At 43.2% G+C, this 20,858-nt stretch overlaps 1 protein-coding gene across 1 annotated transcript; it reads right to left on the bottom strand.

Annotated features, from left to right (window-relative positions):
• Positions 1-245: 245 nt before the first annotated feature.
• Positions 246-18,408, bottom strand: Vcp (valosin containing protein). The gene is made up of 17 exons (XM_027403281.2): positions 18,127-18,408; positions 12,714-12,825; positions 12,363-12,535; positions 10,775-10,917; positions 10,183-10,313; positions 8,690-8,821; positions 6,976-7,078; positions 5,386-5,519; positions 5,174-5,309; positions 4,413-4,525; positions 3,763-3,927; positions 3,554-3,676; positions 2,898-3,110; positions 2,425-2,733; positions 2,041-2,196; positions 1,088-1,242; positions 246-925 (listed from the first exon to the last, which is right to left on the bottom strand). Exons 1-17 carry the CDS (start codon positions 18,141-18,143, stop codon positions 820-822), a joined length of 2,421 nt encoding a protein of 806 aa, XP_027259082.1. The 5' UTR covers positions 18,144-18,408; the 3' UTR covers positions 246-819.
• Positions 18,409-20,858: the final 2,450 nt, after the last annotated feature.

The following is a 20,858-nucleotide window of genomic DNA, read 5'->3' as shown; positions in this document are numbered from 1 at the left end:
GAGAGAGAGAGAGAGAGAGAATCCCCAAAAACTGCCACCTAGATGTAAGGAACAGCAAACAGACCTAGTCTCAAAAAGGTGGAAGGTGAGGACTAACACCCAACAATGGTCCTCTAACCTATTTGCATGCAACCACACTTATACAAAAGCAGGTTGTTGTTTTTAACTTTTTTTGGCCCCCTGAATATGTCCAAATAGGATGCAAACTTCAGGAAAAGAAGAGGCACAGTATCTGGGACTCAAGCTCCATTTGACCCAACATTTATTGTCCTTTTACAACATGTCATTTTTTTTTTTTAATTTTTAATGTTTTTGGTTTAGAAACTGCTTATGATTAGTCTTCCAACAGTAACTCAAAAGCATGTAAAATAAAATCAGCCTACTTTCTATATAAACACCCAGCAAACAGTGGCCCCTCATCCACCTACCCAGGTTGGCTAAGGGTAAGGGAGGGCTTGGGCAGTATTGAGGGAAGTACAGATGCTTTACTGTGGTGATGACAAGGGTAGTGCCTTGGTTCACACCCCACAGGTTGCCAGCACCACCCCACACTACAACAGAAATGGTGTAGGCCCAAGGCCCAATTCCTTGCTGGTAATTCACTCTTCACCTCCCAAATGAAAATCACTTTTATTTTATCGCTTTTGTAATTTTTTTTTGCAACAGAAAACCCCTGTCCAGAGTCTGACTGGAGCTGAACTGTTCAGACTGAGGAATGGAACAGGCCATGGGTACACCCCTGGTCCCTCTTGGGCAAGTGCCCCCACCCCCAGGGAACAAGGTCCAGCCAGGCCAGCTCGCTGCATGCTGGCTTTTCACTTAGCCATACAGGTCATCGTCATTGTCTTCTGTGTACACACTGCCACCTGTGCCACCGCCACTGCCCTGGCTGGGGCCAGCTCCACCCTGGTTCCCTGAAGGGAATCTGTATATACAAGAAAAAAGCCAAAAAAGAAAATATGGATAGGGCTCTTGCAAGGTTTTGACAGCTATTGCTCTAGCCTCCTTATGACTCCCACCACTGTCTACAAGTCCCCCAAACAACTTAGGAACTGCACGATGCCACCAACAAAATTAACAAAATTACCTGAAGCTGCCAAAACCTCGACTTTGCTGAAGTGTCTGGGCGAACATTTCATACTTTCGAATGTCATTATCACTGACAGAACGACGAGCAAAGCGCATGGCTTCTTCAAAGTGGTCTCTGCGAATCTCAGGCACTGGATCATCCTCTTCTACTTCCTATGAAGTTGGTAAGCACCGATCACTATGCTAGTTAGGACCCAGCTTTCACTCTATTCCTCGACTCCTTTCCCTCCCACCACTGTAGCAGTTTATTGACACAAAGGACCTCTCCAAAGGGTAAAGAAAGCAACTTGCTCATTTCTTATTCATTCACAAACCTCCAAACAGTGGAACTACAGTAGAGACAGAATTGTAAATTTCATAGTTTTTACATTCTTATACTTAATTTTTCTATTTTGAGAGTACAAGAATTCCCTTCCCCACCAGGATGCTGAAGTCCAGACTTCAGTTTAAAAATCCTTTTCCAGAGGGTTCGAGAGATGCCTCAGCAGTTAAGAGAACTGGCTGCTCTTCCAGAGGACCCAGGCTCAATTCCAGCACCCATATGACAGATCACAACTGTCCATACCTCCAGTTCCAGGGAATCAGACACCCTCACACACATATACATGCAGGCAAAACACCAGTGCATATAAAAATAAAATTAAATAAATAAAAAACCCTGTTCTGTTCTGTTGCACAATCATACTTTCATTTCCCTCAAGGCATCAAGCTTACCCAACCCAACCCTTTATCTCTAAAAGTCTCATGTAGGGCCCTTTATTTCTCATCTTGCTGCATTCACCGAGAGCTGGAATATGCCTGCACCACACCCAGCTTAGCTGTTTATTCATTTTCTAGGATTCCCTGCTTAACATCTCAGTAAAGGGACCCTCCTAATACCTTCTACTCTCAACTCTGGGTCATGGAGGATGGTCCCTAGAATGGCACATTTGAACAAAGATACTGACTCACCATAGCTGATGGATTTGTCTGCCTCTCTCGTTCTCGCCTAATCTCACTCTCAATAGATTCACGAATGGCCAGTTTACAAGCACGTTGGCAAATCTCTGTCAGATCAGCTCCAGAAAAGCCATTTGTCATCTTAGCCAGGAACTCCAAATCCACATCCTAAAGGAAGCAAAAAAGCTACTTAGTTTAGCATCGTTAACTGCCTCCCATGGGACACATAGATCTTTGAGCTACTCTTGGCTCTGCCACCCCATTTTATTCTGTATCTCTTAAATTATCCTAATATTCACAAATCTCTCATATTGCCTTTAGAAAACCTACAAATCCCCAATGGCATCCTATCCAGGATAGAAAAAAAGGCTTCATGGCTGACAACTTTGCACATGCCTTGGCAACTGGAGACTTGCGCAGGTTAGCCTTCAGGATGGCAACACGGGACTTCTCATCAGGAAGTGGGATATAGATGAGCTGATCAAGACGGCCAGGTCTTAGGATAGCAGGATCAATGATGTCAGGCCGGTTGGTAGCTCCAATGATAAACACATTCTTTTTTGTGGACATGCCATCCATTTCTGTCAGGATCTGATTGATGACTCGGTCAGCAGCTCCACCACCATCTCCAATATTACCACCACGAGCCTTGGCAATTGAATCTAACTCATCAAAGAATAGTACACAGGGGGCAGCTTGCCGTGCCTGGGAGAAAGAAAGAGATCAACTCAAATATTAATTAATCTCTCAAACTTCAGAAGAAAGCAATCACTGAGCTGCCAGTAATAAAATAGTTTTGACTATGAAGAAATAGCCTCCTATCTTACCTTGCCCCCAAACATATGAACAGCCAGCCTCTGAAAACTCACCTTGTCAAAAATTTCCCTGACATTGGCCTCAGATTCCCCAAACCACATGGTGAGCAGCTCAGGACCCTTGATAGAGATGAAGTTAGCCTGGCATTCATTAGCAATGGCTTTGGCCAGCAAGGTCTTCCCACAACCAGGAGGTCCATAGAAGAGAACACCTTTGGAAGGGGTCATTCCAAATTTGAGGAATTTGTCTGGATGCTCCACAGGATACTAGAAGAAAGCAAAGATGATTTAAGGGCAACCTCTCAATATTTTAAATAAAATCGTTATTAATCAGAAGCATAGGGCTGGAGAGGTGGCTCAGCAGTTAAGAGCATTGACTGTTCTTCCAGAGGTCCTGAGTTCAATTCTCAGCAACTATCTGGTGGCTCACAACCACCTTGAATGATATCTGGTGCCCTCTGCTGGCATGCAGGCAAACATAATAAATAAATAAAATCTTTTAAAAAAATCAGAAGCATATCATCTACTTTGTGGCACATCCTATGGTCTATGGTGCTAGTTTTTAAATAGGCTCCTTACTACCTAAAACTCAGTAAGAGCAGGCTTCTGAATTATAGTCACAATTCTAAGTAGATTTGAGTCTGAGACCTAAACGGCCAATTACTATACATTGAGGCAATGACCCACCACCCTAGAGCAAATTGGCCTACCTGAACCAGTTCCTGAAGCTCCCGTTTGACATCTTCCAAGCCTCCAATGTCTTCCCAGGTTACTTGTGGCACCTCTACCACAGTTTCCCGAAGTGCTGATGGGTTGCTTTGACTCAAGGCCCACTAAAAAGGGTGTTTGAAAAAGGGGAATGAGATGGAGGGTGGGGGGTGCATACAACAAAATAACTATTTGTGGATATAGTCCTTACCCGGAAATCATCCATAGTAACTGCCAAGGAATTCATGACCTCTGCATCAATGGTCTCATCCTCAAGATCAATAAGGTCCATTTTTTTCCGGATGGCCTGCAGAGCAGCCTCTGAACACAGGGCTGCCAAATCAGCACCTACATGGCCATGAGTCTCATTGGCTACCTGCAGAGAAAAGATCTACTGACTATCCTCAAGAAACCACTTCCTTAAGAAGTCAGAAACAGAATCCTGAGTCCACCCCGATTCCTATCTCTGATTCCTTTTATTTCCTTAAAGAGATATATACTACAGCAGACCTTTTAGTGGCAAGTATTAAATACTTAAGCCTGGATTTGGGAGCTAGAAATAAAGCTGTTCAACAATGTATGAATTACTCTTAACAGAGCAACAATTAAGAAACACATTTTCTACCCTGAAATCAAAATAAGCTCCATGCAGCTCTAAAAAAAAAAAAAAATGAAAAGATAGACTCTTGCTGGGTAGCCCACACTGACCTCAAACTCAAGATCCTCCTGCCTCTGCCTCACCCTCCCCAAATTCTGGGATTACTGATATGAACTCTTATCTTAGACTATGTTAGTAGTCCCTTGCAACTTCCTAAAAACAGAGCTACCCAAGGTTTTGGCCAGCCATCATCACCACTCCACCTGTTCCAAGTCCACATCATCTGCCAGTTTCATGTTCTTGGTATGGATCTGAAGAATTTCCAAGCGTCCTGTAGCATCAGGGATTCCAATATCTACCTCTCTGTCAAAGCGACCTGTGGGAAAATGCAGGAATGTAAAATAGGAACAATTTCTGGTCCACAGTGAAGTCACTCCAAAACTCTCTTATTTAGAGTTAACATTAATGCCTCACAACCTGGAAATTCTTCAGGTTTAGGGAAACCAAGACGGGTAGTTACTCTAGAGCAATGGTTCTCAACCTGTGGGTCACAACCCCTTTGGGGTCAAAGGGCCCTTCCCATATCAGATATTTACATTATGATTCGTAACAGTGGCAAAATTAGTTATGAAAGTAGCAACAACGTAATTTTATGATCAGGGAGCTCACCACAACATGAGGAACTGTATTAAAGGGTGGCAGCATTAGAAAGGTTGAGAACCACTGCTCTAGAGGGAATACAGAATAGAAAAAAAACAATGTAGATGAAAGACAGGTGAGATAAAGAAATCAAGCCAGCAGAACTGTAATATACCGTGGAGTATAAGAATGAGTTGGTGGCCAGGCTTTGGTGGCACACACCTTTAATCCCAGCTCTTGGGAGGCAGAGGCAGGCGGATCTCTGTGAGTTTGAGACCAGCCTGGTCTACAGAGTTCCAGGACAGCCTCCAAAGCCACAGAGAAACCCTGTCTTGAAAAACCAAACAAACAAAAGAACACATTGGAAAGAGTTTGAGGTCTTTACCAAATCGCCGTAGGGCCGGGTCAATGCTATTGGGTCTATTGGTTGCTGCCATAACTATCACATGTGCTCTCTGCTTCAGGCCATCCATAAGGGTCAACAACTGAGACACGATACGACGCTCTACTTCCCCGTGAGTCTGTGAAAAGAGTATGTCTGGTTAGAGCTACGGCAGGACCTTTCAAGTCCCCACCATCCCCTTGGTAAGTTCCTACTTTCTCTCTTTTGGGCGCAATGGCATCAAGCTCATCAATGAAGATTATAGCAGGAGCATTCTTTTCAGCTTCCTCAAAGGCTTTACGAAGGTTGCTCTCAGATTCACCAGCCAATTTGCTCATGATCTCAGGTCCTGAAAAGATACAGAACAATGAGATGGCTTATCCAGTTACTGTGCTTGTTGCAAAAGCCTGACAAACAGAGTTTAATCCTGGACCCCACATGGTACAAAGAAACTCAAGTTGTCCTATGACTTCCATGTGTGTATGATCATACAAACACAATAAATTAATAAAATAGTTGTTTTTTTAAAAGAAAACAAAAATCCATCCTCCCCCAATCCCAAAAGAAACTTTTCCCCCTAGCCCCAACACAAGTTCTGAATAAGAATGCAATAATTTCTGTCTCTCATAACATTCTCCACCCATTATCAAGCCAGAGCTACCAGACCAGACTAGAAAGAAGCAAATGGATTCTGCATATATTCCATAACACAGTTTCAACTGTGAAGATGACAAAGATGATTTATAAAAAGGCTAATTACCACTGGATCCAAGATCTAAGTATCATTCTGAAGACAAAAGATGTTTCAGCCCATATTCCCCAAAGACTCTCAGATAAGAATACAGATTTTATCCAAGTGGTGATGGCTCACATCTTTAACCCCAGCACTTGGGAGGCAGAGGCAGGTGGATCTGAGTTCCAGAACAATCAGAACTACAGAGTGAAACTCTGATTCTAAAACAAAATAAGCAAAAACTTTTGATTTACTATTACACCTATTTCCCCAAATGTCTTCAGGTTATGCACAATCTTTTTCAAGGAAATAAAAGACAGAAAGAATCACAGCACTTAGGAGGCAGACAGGCAGTTTTCTGTGAGTTCAAGGCCAGCCTGGGCTACAAAGCAAATTAGAGGGCCCACATAGTGAAAACCATCTCTCCACCCCCAAAACATACTCATTCATCAGAAAATGCTTAAGTGAGACTATAAAGATAGCTCAGGTACTAAAGAGCCCACCTTAGAAGTATGATGAATACCCAAGTTAGATCCCTAAACCTATTGTTAAGACAGAAAAATAGATATGGTAACACACACTTGTAAAGCCAGCACTGGAGAAATATGTGGATTCCTAGGGCTGACTGGTTAGTCAACCTAATAGTGCATGCATACTCCTACACATGAATGAATAGTACGTGCACGTGCACACCCGCGTATACACACACACACACACACACACACACACACACACACACACACACACAGCTTAAAAACTAGGTGAGAGAGATGACTCAGCAGTTAAGAGCACTGGCTACTCTGCTAGAGGTCCCGGTTCAATCCCTAGCACCCATATGGTGGTTCATAATAAGCTTTAACTCCAGTTCTTAGAGGATCTGATGCTCTCTTCTGGACTCCTCGGGCACTATACACACACAATATACAGACATAAACACAGACAAAATACAGAACAAACTGGTTAAAACAATTTTTAAAAATATGCTGAAGAATATGGGTGTTAATGGATATGTCTGTGAGCTGCCCAACTCATAAATGGGTCTAGTCAGATACAGATAGGCCAAGTTTCTTACCATTGATCAAGAAGAAGAAGGCTCCAGTTTCATTTGCCACAGCTCGGGCAATCAGGGTTTTCCCTGTCCCAGGAGGTCCATATAGCAAGATTCCTCGAGGAGGCTAAGGACAATAGAGTGTTTAAGATCAGGAACTCACCCTCCCCTAACTCCATCCATCCTAAACTAGTTTGACTAGGGCTCTATTAAGGGGCAAGAACCACGGCATTTAAGAGCAATGGCTGCTCTTCCATAGGACTCTGGTTGTGGCTGAAAACCACCTGTAACTCCAGTTCCAGTAGATCTGATGCCTTCTTCTGGCTTCTGTGAACACTGAAAGCTCATGGTACACATAAAAATAATAAAAAAGAACAAGCTTTTGAGACATGTTTATAATCACAGCTGAGAAAGATAAGGTAGAAGGATTACATGCTTGAGGCCAGACCTGAATACAATGGAAGACCAAACAAAAAGAGCCAGGTCTGATGGCACACATCTTTAATCCTAGCACTGAGGCAGAAGTAGGCAGATCTAAGTTTGAGACTAACCTGGTCTACACAGTAAGTTCCAAGATAGCCAGGAACTACATAGAAAACCTTTCTTAAGCTCCCTACCCCCTGCCACTGCCCAAAGCAAACAGTTAAACAAAAACCACAAAGAATACTCCTTAGAAGTAAAAACTGATTAGATAATCATACACGTTTCTGTTACTGATAGAAAAAGTGATGCCAACAAGCTGGTAACATTCATAAATTCAATTTGCATAAGAGTCTAACAAGTTATGTCAAGGGCTCAATTTGGCAAACCAGGATCTAGGCTATTAAATAAAGCAAGGTCTCTTTTTTACTGTTAATGGCTTTCAGAGGTGTTTACAACCTTCTAGGACAGAGGTTCTCAGTCTGTGGGTCACGACCATCAGAAAACACATATTTCTGATGGTCTTAGGAACACACAACCATAAATTTTCGTTACTACTTCATAACTGTAATTTTGCTACTGAGGTATCTCAATTCCTAAGACCATCGGAAATATGTTTTCCAATGGTCATGACCCACAGGGTCGAGAACTGTTGTTCTGATATACTCTTAGGTTTATTGGGGGGGGGGTCCTGGAACCCACTCTATAGACCAGGTTGGCCTCGAACTCTTAAGAAATCCATCTGCCTCTGCCTCCCGAGTGCTCTGCCCAGCCCAAATGGCCTTTCTATAATCAATAATCAATTACAACTTTTCCTCTTTCAAGTTGCCTGCAGCCTTACCCACAGGCTAAAACTGATGTCAAGGAAGACAAAACCATTTGTATGCTTACTAGGCAAATTAGTCATTTCATCTTTGGTGTGTTCTAATACATAGAAAAGTCAGAAAACTATTCTAGATAGATGGTTTTCAAATGTTTAACTCAGGAACCTAATGTTCAATAAATTTTCTTCTTTTATTGAGTAATTAACTACAAAGATTGGCAAACTTACAATGAAGACTTTACTATGATCCATGAAATAAGAACTATTAAGTATATTTGTGAATATGTTCCTGTACATAAACACACACGCGCACACACACACACAATATACTACCCATTTTGTTCTTGACAATGGCTCTAATGAATTAGAGCCTTCTATAAACGCAAAGAATATTATTATTGCCTCTTTAAACCATTTATGAAATCAGTCATGGATTAGACACTTGAGTGTTATTATGCACCATCTTAGATTCCCTACAGAGCTCAGGATGCTCACCTTCACACCAATTGCCTTAAAGAGTGCAGGATGTCTCAGTGGCAGTTCCACCATCTCCTTTATCTGAGCTAGCTGCTTCCTGCAGCCACCAATGTCATCATAGCCTACTTCATTCAGAGACTCTTCCTCATCCTAAATATGGAAAAAAAAAAAAAAAAACAGGAATAGTATTGTCAGCAAAAATGCAATTTCTCTAAATCTTCCCACTATTTGGTGTGGGAAAAAAATATGCTGTGTGAGAAGATTCTCTTCCACAGTGATCTCATCTTAAGCCAGACACACATGTCTATAATCTCAACACTTGAAAGGCCTTAGAGGCAGAAAGACCAAATCTGAGGCCAGCTCAGGCTACAAAGTGAGTTCTGGACAGCCTATATAGCAATACCCTTTTCAGGGGGTAGGGGGGACCAACATAAACAAAATACAACCCAAACCTCTCTCACAGTCCGTAGTCTTATTGATAAAAGATCCCTATACAAATTGGCCCCATTTTGAATGTCATGGTGGTGGTTTATAAGGCACCACCCGACCCTGAGGAGCTACAGGCACTTAATGGCTGCTTGGAGAAGGAATCATATTCCTTAGTGGTAGAGTCAGTCATGTAAATTGCAGCTGTTCAATAACCCCCCATACCAATGATCAACTCTAAAAAAATTTAGTGGGCCACCAACAAAAAAGAAAAAAAACATACATGAAGATTTAAGAGAAAAGGGGGATCAGTGATATTGGGAATTGTGGCACATGCCTTTAATCCGCTTGGGAAGCAGAGAGGCAAGCATACCTGAGTTACAAGCCAGCCTAAGCAACACAGTGAGACCTTGTCTCAAAAACAAACAAATTGGGCAGTGGTAGAACATGCCTTTAATCCCAGCACTAGGGAGGCAGAGCCTAATCTGCAAAGTGAGTTCCATAACAGCCAGGACTGTTATAGAAAAACCCTGTCTTGAAAAAACAAAAAAACAAACAAACAAGGGGGAGTGGAGCAAAGAGGGATAATATGATCAAACACAGTCATGTGGGTGATGGGAATTAAACCTAGGACCTCTGGAAGAGCAGCTTGTGCTCCTAACCACCAAGTCATCTCTTTAGACTGTTTTTATTTTTTGAGACAGGATCTCACTTCATAGACCATTCATGCTAGACTCAAACTTACAGCAATACTCCCATTTCCACCTCGTAAGCATTAGGATTATTGACATGTACCACCATACTCAATGCCATTCGTTTACATCCTTTAGGCTTTATCGAAAATCCATGCGATGGCATTGGTTCTTTCAATAAATACTTAGGTGGTTTTCCACTTCCATAAGGCCATCTAATCTCCAAAAGCACTCAGCTGGACAACCAATACAAATGTCACTTGAGTGGAAATATCATTGGGAGATGGGGATTTATTTCAGTGGCAAAATACTTGCTTGACATACACAAGACCCTGGATTCAATTCCCAAGCACTACAAACAAAAAACTAAGAACTGGGATCAGGGCAACTCACCTCTCGCTTGATTGGCTCCCCTTCACAGTGGATCACTGTGTCTGGAGCAACAATACAGTAAGGGCTGGGATCTGTCTCTACTACTTTGAACTCCACAGCACGCATCCCACCCCGGACAAGGAAAATATCTCCTATAACAAAGCAATACAAGCGAACTTAGAGGTGTCAGGTATAAGACCAAGAGAAAATTCTTCAACAGACCCCATGATCTATCTAAAATACAGTAGATATTACTTATACCCTCCTTCACTACAACAGGTAATAGTAAAACTCTAATCTGTATTACATTCCTCCACTACTCAAGACTAGTATACAGAAATGATATGACAAAAGCTCTTTTTAACTATTAGGGTACAGACAACCTAAGCTTTCACTGTAACCAACTTTCAACTTGACAGCCAGAAAAAACAGATCATCCTTCAGAGATACATGAGAACTACTTACTGTCCTGAAGCACAGAAGGAGGTAAGAGGACAGACAATTAAACATGTGTGCAGGATACATATATGCATAGTCATACATATGAAAATAACATAGAATTTTTCCAAAGTTTATTCAAGTAACAACCAGTCTTAAACTCAATTTCTCTCACCTTTACGGATAGGTCGATAAGCTTCCAGGAAGTAGGGCTTAAGGTATACCTCAAAGAGATTGCCAGTGATGCCTTCCACCGTGTCATCGATGGGTAGCACGTGGATACGTTTGCCATACTTTACATCAGGGCATGGCTGGATGCTGAGGATGACAAGCAGACTCCACATTACCAACCACACTGCAGCCCCAAGCACTGGGTGTCCGAAAGGGCCTGGCACAGACAGCTGATGGCAAGTGAAAGAGAAAAGGCAGGGATGGCCTTAGGTGGAGAAAAGAAGGAAAGCAGGGTGGGAGAGGAGGCAAAGGAACAGCCAAGCAGAACTAAGACAAGTCACATCCACAATGAGGTAATAGAAGTCCACTCACCACTAAGCCAAAATTAAGAATATCTGGAAGCCCCACATATGCACAGCTCTAGGACTCAAGTCTTCAATATGGGATATTCAAGGATAATCCTTTCTAGTTAATATTGAACATCTCCTGTCTCTCCCAAGTGCTGAGATTACTAGGAATATAGGTATGTGCCACCATGTCTGGCCTTCTAGCTAATAATGATATCCCAGTTTTATAAGATAGAGGAGGGAGGCAAGGTTTTGGCAAGTGAATCAAAACTTTTAATGTCAGTGAAAGACATAAAAATGATCTCAACCACTGGGTGTTGGTGGCACATGCCTATAATACCAGCACTCGGGAGGCAGAGGCAGGCAGATCTCTGTGAGTTCAAGGCCAGCCTGGTCTCCAGAGTGAGAGCGAGTGCCAGGATAGGCTCCAAACCTACACAGATAAACACTGTCTCGAAAAATCCAAAAAAAAAAAAAAAAAAAGAGATCTCAACCATGAGATCAAATCACCTTGAGAAAGTGACTATGCAGCTATGCAGTCTCAAGAAGGTACTTAAAAGAATTCAGAAACTTGATTGGTCCTGGTCAGGTAACTGGAGACCTTGTGCCTACCTGGGTAGAACAACCATAATCAGTCATATGAGAGTAACTGTGCTCCTCTTCCCCAGGTTTACTTCTTTTAACTTTTTTGAAGACAGGGTCTCACTATGTAGACCGTGCTACCCTGAATTCATAGACTCACCTGTCTCTGTCTCCCAAGTGCTGGGATACACCACCAAAGGCACACACCACCAAACCCAGCCTAGGTTTATTATTTTTTAGAAGACCTCCTTCTTCCTCACACTTCCACTTGTTTCATCACCATCCAAGCCATCAAACAGAGAGAACAGTAGGGACATTTACTAGACATACATCCTCACACACTGTCTCCAACTCAGTTATAAGTAGAGGGATTATACATCCCCAGTAGAGGGGGGACAAAGAACAGAGGCATCAAGAAAGCCATAGAAATAAATGCCAATTCGTCCTAAAGACCATGCAGAGGTGGATTTTGAAGTCTAGAAAAGCAATGCAACCTAGAGACAACCCATGACCAGGTGGCTTCCTACATGTGCAGATGCCAAGGATTCCATCCTGGTTGTAATGGAGAGGGGAATGGTGTCTATAATGCAGGCTGTACTATCTGGCCTAACATCCCTAAGAGGTCAAGAATCCATTCCCCACCCCCCCACCCCCCACACACACCTGATGACATCCCCTAGGCGAACACGGAGGTTATTCCGAACAACTCTATTCATTCGAATCTTCTCATCAGAACATGTGTCATCAGAAAGTACAATACACACAGCTTCCCGTCTCTTCTTTCCTTTTAGCAATACTGTGTCACCTCGGAACAACTGCAGCTCATCCATCTTGGGCTAAGAAAAAAACATGATTAAAGACTGGGTCATTGACCTTTAGGTAGGCAGAAGCCCTCTAGGCCAGAATTTCCTACAAACCCCACTTTATCAGTTATTGCAGGAAAAATGACAAAAGAAAGCTAGGGAAATTTATCTACTTAAGTGTAGTAAAGACTGGACTGTACACCCAACTTACCTGGGACAAGGACACCACACTGTTATCTTCATTGATGGCTTCATCAACAATTAACCGATTGGGACGGTTCTTTTGTTTGAGAATGGCTGTTGATAAATCATCACCTTTTGAACTAGAAGAAAAAAATTGAGGTCAGGCCTAAAAGATACTTAGCCCCATCAATCTCTAAGATTCACTTACGCAAGAAAGAATAGATAGATGAAGCTTAAAAGCTGATAAAAGAAAGCCAGTCAAGCTTACGAGGAACATAGTCAGCATTTATCTCATTCCCATTCCAGCATCTTAGTATTTTGAGTGCCCTTGTTCCATTCTGCTAGGCCCCAAGGGATCCTATCCCAAGGTCAGGAAACTGGCCAAAGAATATTAAAAGACAAAACAGAAATAAATGCTCAACAGCAATCAGAGAAAAATCCAGTCAGACTCTTAGGCTATACAGAACAGGGGCTCTACAGCCAGACCAATTATTGAGTGTAAATTCCAATTCTGGCAATGCTTAGTTATGAATGATCACGACCAAGTTAGTTAACCTCTCTGGACTTTGATTTCCTCATGTAAAATGAAGACTATATCAACTCCCTCAAGGTCATTCTTTTTGTTGTTGTTGTTGTTGTTTTTTGTTTTGTTTTCGATACAGGGTTTCTCTGTGTAGCTTTGGAGCCTATCCTGGCACTTGCTCTGGAGACCCGGCTGGTCTCCAACTCACAGAAATCCACCTGCCTCTGCCACCAACTCCCGGCAGGTTCATTCTTTAAGTGACATTAAAAAAAAAAAAAAAAAAAAAAAAAAAAAAAAGTCTGGTGGCACACGCCTTTAATCCCAGCACTCGGGAGGCAGAGGCAGGCGGTTCGAGGCCAGCCTGGAATCCAGAGCGAGTGCCAGGATAGGCTCCAAAACTACACAGAGAAACCCTGTCTCAAAAAACCAATAAATAAACAAATAAATAAATAAATAAATAAGATTTTTAAAAAGTCACTGTTTTCATAATGCCTGGCACATGGTCACCATGATTAATTCCAGAGTTTTGAAAGAGTTCTCTTACTGCTTGTCTCCCCAAAGGAATGAAGTGAGGTAGAGATGATTTAGGGAAGCCATATTCCACCAAGCAAGCTTCAGTACAACAAAACACGATTTTTAGCACTACCCTCCTCAAAAAATAAACCTGATGAACCCAAGAACATTTCCTAGTACAGGAACACCAAGCACAAAACAACATATTACAAAAAGTAATACAACAGGACAAAAACACATTCTGAAGGTCTGAAGGATCTAGAGATCCTTCAGAAAGGGGATCCAACTCAAAAGGCGTTTCCTGGCATTTCTGTAAAAACACATGACTTTTGTAATCCAGAAACAAAAATCAAGAAATTTTGTAATATGAGAAAATTCAAATCCTCACTTAAATTAAGAAACTAAATTCCTGCTGGACAGTAGCACCTTTAATCCCAACACTCAAGAGAGGGAGATCTCTGAGTTCAAGGCCAGTCTGGTCTATAGAGTGAGTTCCAGGACACCAAAGCTACACAGAAAAACCCTGTCTTGAAGAGGGGAGGAGAGGGAAGGAAACTAAGTTCCTTTTAAAGTCTATTCCCATGTATTAATTATACATGATGAGTTTTGTTGGCATTTTCGTGCATGTGTTTTTACCACTGCCCTCTCTTGTCCCTCTCCCATGGATCCCCTTCTTCCTAACAGCTGCTCTTCTTTCATAATTCTGTTTTGTGTATGTGATACAATTAGTTTAATTAAGAGCTTATAAGATGAGGGATTGATTATTTACAGGACCAACTTGCTAGTAGCTACACTACTTTAGGAAATGTCTTGTTCCTTTACTCTCGCAAACCATTAGCTGCCAGTAACTCTTGAAGGACTGGTGGGTCCTTATGGGCCCCTCCCAAAGCAACTGATTTTCCATCAATTTCCTAGAAGCTAGTTTTATTCACTGGACAGTGATACTAATTCCTTTCTTTCTACATTTATTTATGTTTATCTGTCTGACTGTATATATGTTATGGTAGTTACTTCCTACCATTACACTGGTACTAAATGCCATAACCAGCTCATTTCTAGCCTTTACTTACTGGACTCAGTGGACTCTCCCTTTGAAAATTTATCTCTGGCCAGGAACGGTGGCACAGCCTTTAATTCTAGCACTTGAGAGGAAGAAGCAAATATCTATGCATTTGATGCCCAGTTTGGTATACAGAGTTCCAGAACAGAACTATATAGTGAAACACTATCTCACTAAAACCAAACAAACAAACCACTTTTCTTCAAGGTTTGAGAAACAAGAGTATTAACCAAAAATATAAACAATGGAAAAAGCAAATGAAGGGGAGAAACAACCATTTCTGCAACAAATTAATAAAAGCCAGGTACAGTGCTTCATGCCTGTAACTCAGCAATTGAAAGAAGGCTCCAGACAGGCCTAAGCAGCATAGCAAGATTATTATTTCATTGACAGTAGTAATCATAAATGAGTGTCTACAAAGTATCACATTGTTCTAGGAACAGAGATGAGACAGCAAAATCAAACAAAAAAAAGCACTGCCACTGGAAATAGCTTACTCTAACTTATGGACTATTTTGTTGGTTTTTGTGTTATTTAATAAAGGGTCTTGCTATATATAGCCCTGTCTGGCTATGTAAACTAAGCTGACCTTGAACTTGCAGTGATCCTATCTTTGCCTCTTGACTGAAATCAGACGCATGCTATGTTACATCTTTAACAATGACTTTAGATAAACTAGTTTCCCAGAGTACTTTCCTTAGCTCCAACCTGCCCCCTCACTCAAAGGGTATGTCACTCTGGCCACAAAGCTGCTGAGGTTCCCAAAATAAAAGTGTAAATCCACCAAAATTTCTACTTTCCCACATCTATCAAAATGCCTTCCCCCAGAGGCTGCCCATCTTCTTATTTTCAGGACTGAACTGAAGATAATACTTCAAGTTATCATTTTGTATTTTAATCTCAAAACTTCACTTTAGAAGTGGGGCATGGTGATGAACACCTTTAATCCCAGCACTTGGCATTGGCTAGCCTAGTCTATAAAGTACCAGGACAGCCAGACTGTCATACAGAGAAACCCTGTCTGGACCTGTCTGGGAAAAGAAAGAGAGAGAGAGAGAGAGAGAGAGAGAGAGATTGATTGATTTCAGGACAACCTCCAATGTGACTATGAGTCCAGACCCTTGCTCTAGAGATGAGTGGTATGGCTGTTAAAAGACCTATAATTCAGCTACCCATAGAGATTAGAGCTGGTAACCTCTAACAGAGCTGAAAGCAACTGCAGCTTCTAAATGTTCTTTACGAAAATCTATCTGTGCATGACTCAGGTCCTTTCCAGAATTCAAAGACCACACAAGGGAACTTGGGAAAGTTCAGGTGAGAACCTAAAGGTAGAAACCACCTATGATGCCAGATTTCAGAAATTTTAATTTAAAAAAAAAAAAAAGGATCTTCCAGTCTCTTTGGCCTCAGTGGGCGAATGAAGCACCTAAAAGTTGTCAATCGAATATTCAGACAGGGATTCCGTGAAGGGACAACACCTAAACCCAAGAGGGCAGCTGTTGCAGCATCCAGTTCATCTTGAGGATTTTAGTCAGTCTTAAAAATAAAATGTTCTGAGCTGGGCGTTGGTGGCACATGCTTTAATCCCAGCACTGGGAGGCAGAGGCAGGCGGATCTCTGTGAGTTAGAGACCAGCCTGGTCTCCAGAGCGAGTGCCAGGATAGGCTCCAAAGCTACACAGAGAAACCCTGTCTCAAAAAACCAATAAATAAATAAATAAATAAATAAATAAATAAAATGTTCTGGTTTCTGGGGCATACAGTGATTTTCCTATAATCCCATTACTTTGGGGACAGGGGACAGAAACACCAGGAATTCAAAAACAGCCTTGACTACATGGCTGAGTTTGAGGCCAATCTGGTCTACACTGGGCAGTGGCAGAGCACAACTATAATCCCAGCACTTGGGAGGCAGAGACAGATGGATCTCAGAGTTCTAGGCCAGCCTGGTCTAAAGAGTGAGTTCCAAAACCACCAGGGCTACACAGAGAAACCCTGTCTCAAAAAAACCAGAAAGAAAGAAAGAGAGAGAGAGAGAGAGAGAGAGAGATCAAAGGTAAAATACCACAGAATACTTTTAAAGTATATTTTGTTGTTTTTTGAGGCAAGGTCTATGTAGCCCAGGAACTCCCATTGTAAAGACCAGGATAGCCTAGAACTTTCTGCCTTTAAGTGCTGGGATTAAAGATGTGCACCACCCAACACACCCTGGCTATTTAAAATATTAGTACTTTTAACTAAGCAACTGAGTGAATACTTCATTCCAAGGAAATGAAACTTAAAAACACCTAATCACCTCAAAACATCGACAGAAGATTTGTATAGTTTCCTAGGCTTGCTGCTTTTTGTTTTGTTTTCAGTATGGTAAACTCTAGTTTCTCAACTGAATGGGCTGAAATGACTAGGTTTTATTTGATGCTTTCCTTAAAAGTTGGGGCCCTAAAATCCTAAAGCCCAGACAATCTCTGATCGTTGCTGCTTGGATAAGTGTGCATATTTAAGAGTTATTTAAAAGTTAAAACAACTCTAACCTGCAATCTCTGAAAGTCAAAACACAGAAAGCAAAAACAAAACAAACTCAGATTCTAACTTCAGCACGTTAAAATAGAAAAACAGTTTTCTAACCACCCCCTGAACATAGCAAAAATAATAAAATAATAAAAATAATAGGTAAAGCTTCCTGGTATTTACAACAGGCCTAACATGGTGAAAAATTGCCATCTGAGAAAAGCACGACCTAACAGGCCCTTCACTACCCAGGATGCAAAAGATGCCAACCTCAGGCAAGGCCGTACGGGCTCCACCAAGGCCGACCTGGCTTCCCCCAGGTTGCTCGGCCCGGCCTTCCCCTGAGTCTCAGGGCTCCTGAGGCCTTCACGTGGCCCAAAGTCCACGCCCACTGGGCCCAGTCGAGGCCTCCGGCTTGCAGTGTTTTCTCTTCGCGGGCTTAGGGTCTTCCGCGTGTGGTCGGTGAAGTGGCCGGAGGGCATCCCAGAGCCACAGAGCTCCGTGCCGGCAGTGTGAACCCTAAGGCCTAAGTAGGCCGGGGCCGCCTTGCCGAGGGAGCTCGTCAGGCCAGCCGGGGCCTGCATGACACAGCACCATCTTGCCCAGGCTCAGACCCGGGCCCAGCGCGGGCCCGACCTAGGGGGCGCGCGGGTGCACAGCCCGGCCCGAGGCCCTCACTCGCCCCTTTCCTCTCCTTCCGTCCCTCTCCTCCCGGCCTAGACTCTCCTCAGACGCGGCCCTACCGGGCCTACCCAGCGCGGCGAGTCCCACGCGTGCGCGCCTCCGCCCAGCCGGCGGGCGGGCGCGGCGGGCGGCGGCCCTGCGCGCATACACTTACTCGGCTCCAGAGGCCATGGCGCGCGCCTGTCCCGGTCGGCGGCTGTGGCGGCCTGAGGGTAACGGCTATGAGAATGGCAGGCGACCGGCTAGGCCCGGGCTTGACTCACTCAGGCGGTGGATCAACAGCGGTGACAAACCCTCAGGCAGCCTCCCTCTCGCTTCCTCCCAGCGGCACCGGGGCGGCAGGCGGGCGGGAGACGCTAGCTCCTGATCCGCGAGGGGGTCAGCGGCAGCGACTAATCAAACGACGGCAGCAAACGCTTCGCTGAGACTGAGCCGAGAAGAGCCGAATCATCGGAAGGAAAGCTGCTCTCACCTCAACCAATCAGAGCCTGCCTTGGGACTCGTGCCCGCCTCTCCGTGCCTCTCCCCAGCAACCCGCGGACCACAACCAATCAGAAAATTCGTTTATGGCCTGGCCCCACCTCAAGGCTGCAACACGCCTAGTAACGCCACGTCAATTGGCCGCAGCACTACGCTTCCTCGACGGATTGGGATTCTTGACCAATCAGCAAAAGGAATAGGCCAGATTGTCTGGTAAAAGGAGAGCCTTTAATGCCTCCGAGGAGGCCTCTCCTACTTGGCTCCAGCTGATTGGCTCCTTAGTTTATAAGCTGCTGGAAGAACCTAACACAATGGCTTGAACCCTTATTAGTTTAGTCGGGTTGTAATGGCAACCCACGTAGTCGATTTCTCGCCAATCCTGGCGATCCTCTTATTCCACCACAATAACCCTTTAAAACACTGGCTCCAACGAAGGGCGTGGTGGATGGTCTAGGTCTGTAACCCTAGCAATTGGGAAGCAGAGGCAGGAGAATTATTAGTTGGAGATCAATTCAGGACCTTTTCTGAAAAACAAAACCGGGTTGGGCATAGTGGTGCAGATCTATAATTCTAGCGTCAAAGGAATATCTCAAAAATAAATTTTAAAAGCAGTGTAGTGGCACATGCTTTTAATTTCAACACTTCGAAGACAGCGGCAGGCTGACCTCTTGAGATTTAAATCAGGCTGGTCTATTAAAAAAAAATAATAATTGCAGCCAGTCAGGGCTACATAGTGAGACCCTGTATCAAAACTAAGTAAATAAAATTTTAAAAAAACCACACACACAAAAAAAAAAAAAAAAACAGCTGGGTATGGTGGTGTTCATCCTAGATGCCAGTACTCCACAGACTAAAAGCAGGAGGGTTGAGTTTGAAGCCAGCTAGTGCTACACAGCTAGACTAGGTCTACCAAAACCTAGTCACCCTTTCCCTGGGCCCTAGTTCTGAGTCAGCAGAACCCCAGCTCTTAATTCAGTCTATTGACTGATTTTTCAGTCTATTGACTAATCCCTCAGGTTTTACAATTTCCCGGAGTTTGAGAGTACATATTCTTTGCCACAGTGTATAAATACTATCTGTGGATGGAGAACACTCAGGCTCAAAGAGGTCAAGGACATCTGCAGAACACAGCAAATTCAGTGCCTAAGAGCAAGAAAATCAACCACAGCCTGTGACTTAAGGTCCTTGGATCCCAAAAGACAATTAATTGGCTTTCATTAAGTCCAAGAGGCATCCTGATTCAATTCACCCTTCACCTCCTACCCACACAGGCTGATATAAGCCAGTTTGGTTCTAGAGATGGAGCTACTCTGAGAAACACCTCTTTCATTTTTGTTTTGATTTTTTTTTTTTTTTTTTGAGACAGGACCTCTCTACATAGGCCTGGCTGTCCTGGAACTCACTATATAGACCAGGTTGATCACAAACTCCACCAGACTCTGCCTCCTGAGTGCTGGGATTAAAGCTGTGAGCCATTTGTCCCTACCTTCTTCAGTATCATGTACCCCACTCTTCCTTAAGAGGCCAGGCCTGTCAAAATCATTCTCCAGACTAACTTGCTTCACTCTGTCACCAGATTCCTGGGCTATTAGCTGTGCTTTCTGATAACAGAGCTAGAGAGAGATAGCTCCAGTGGTGAAGACAGTGTAATTGCTCTTCCAGCAAACACAGGTTGGATTCCCAGCACCCATGTCAGGTGGTTCACAACCTTGTGTAATAACGCTCTGAGGGACCCAACACCTCTGACCTCAAAGGGCACCCATACACATATGGATGGCATATACACACACGATTAAAAATAAGTAATTAAAAATTTTAATAGTAATTTTAAAAGGACTATGTCACTGCTTCTTTAAAAGGATTAATGTAGACTTTTTCTCATACTCACACCTTGAGCTCTTAAGATAGATGGTGGGGGTTGGGTGAGGGATAGGGACTGGGGACTTACGTGTGAGGAACTGGATTTCAGTCCCCAGAATCCAACCTTCCAAAAGGAAAGTGGGAGGGAAGAGGGGGCCTGGGAGGCAGGGAAGGTAGATGGATGTTGGAAAACCAGCATTTTAAATAACCAACACCCAACTAGTCTGCCATGAGCCTTCGAATTCAACCCTGTGTAGTAAGCAGATGAGAGATAAATATGAGCCAGGAGTTGGTGGTGAACGCCTTTAATCCCAGCACTCAGGAGGCAGAGGCAGGCGGATCTCTGTGAGTTAAAGGCCAGCCTGGTCTCCAGAACGAGTGCCAGGATAGGCTCCAAAGCTACACAGAGAAACCCTGTCTTGAAAAACAAAAACAAAAAAAGAGAGAGAGAGAGATAAATATGAGACTTTACTCAACATGTACACACACAAAAAAAGAAAAGAAATAAGAAAAAGTGTCATAACCAAAGTCAATGATTTGTCCATG

Source organism: Cricetulus griseus, chromosome 2 (genome assembly GCF_003668045.3).
Source record: "Cricetulus griseus strain 17A/GY chromosome 2, alternate assembly CriGri-PICRH-1.0, whole genome shotgun sequence".
Taxonomy (NCBI): domain Eukaryota; kingdom Metazoa; phylum Chordata; class Mammalia; order Rodentia; family Cricetidae; genus Cricetulus; species Cricetulus griseus.
This window is presented reverse-complemented; position numbering and strand designations above follow the sequence as displayed.

Bases quoted from the DNA above. Each gene is read 5' to 3' on its own strand.
- Vcp (XM_027403281.2), bottom strand. The intron at 10,314-10,774 runs GTGAGAGAAATT...GCTTTGTTATAG, and splicing joins TTATCGACCTATCCGTAAAG to GAGATATTTTCCTTGTCCGG. The intron at 2,734-2,897 runs GTGAGTTTTCAG...TCTTTCTCCCAG, and splicing joins TCAGGGAAATTTTTGACAAG to GCACGGCAAGCTGCCCCCTG.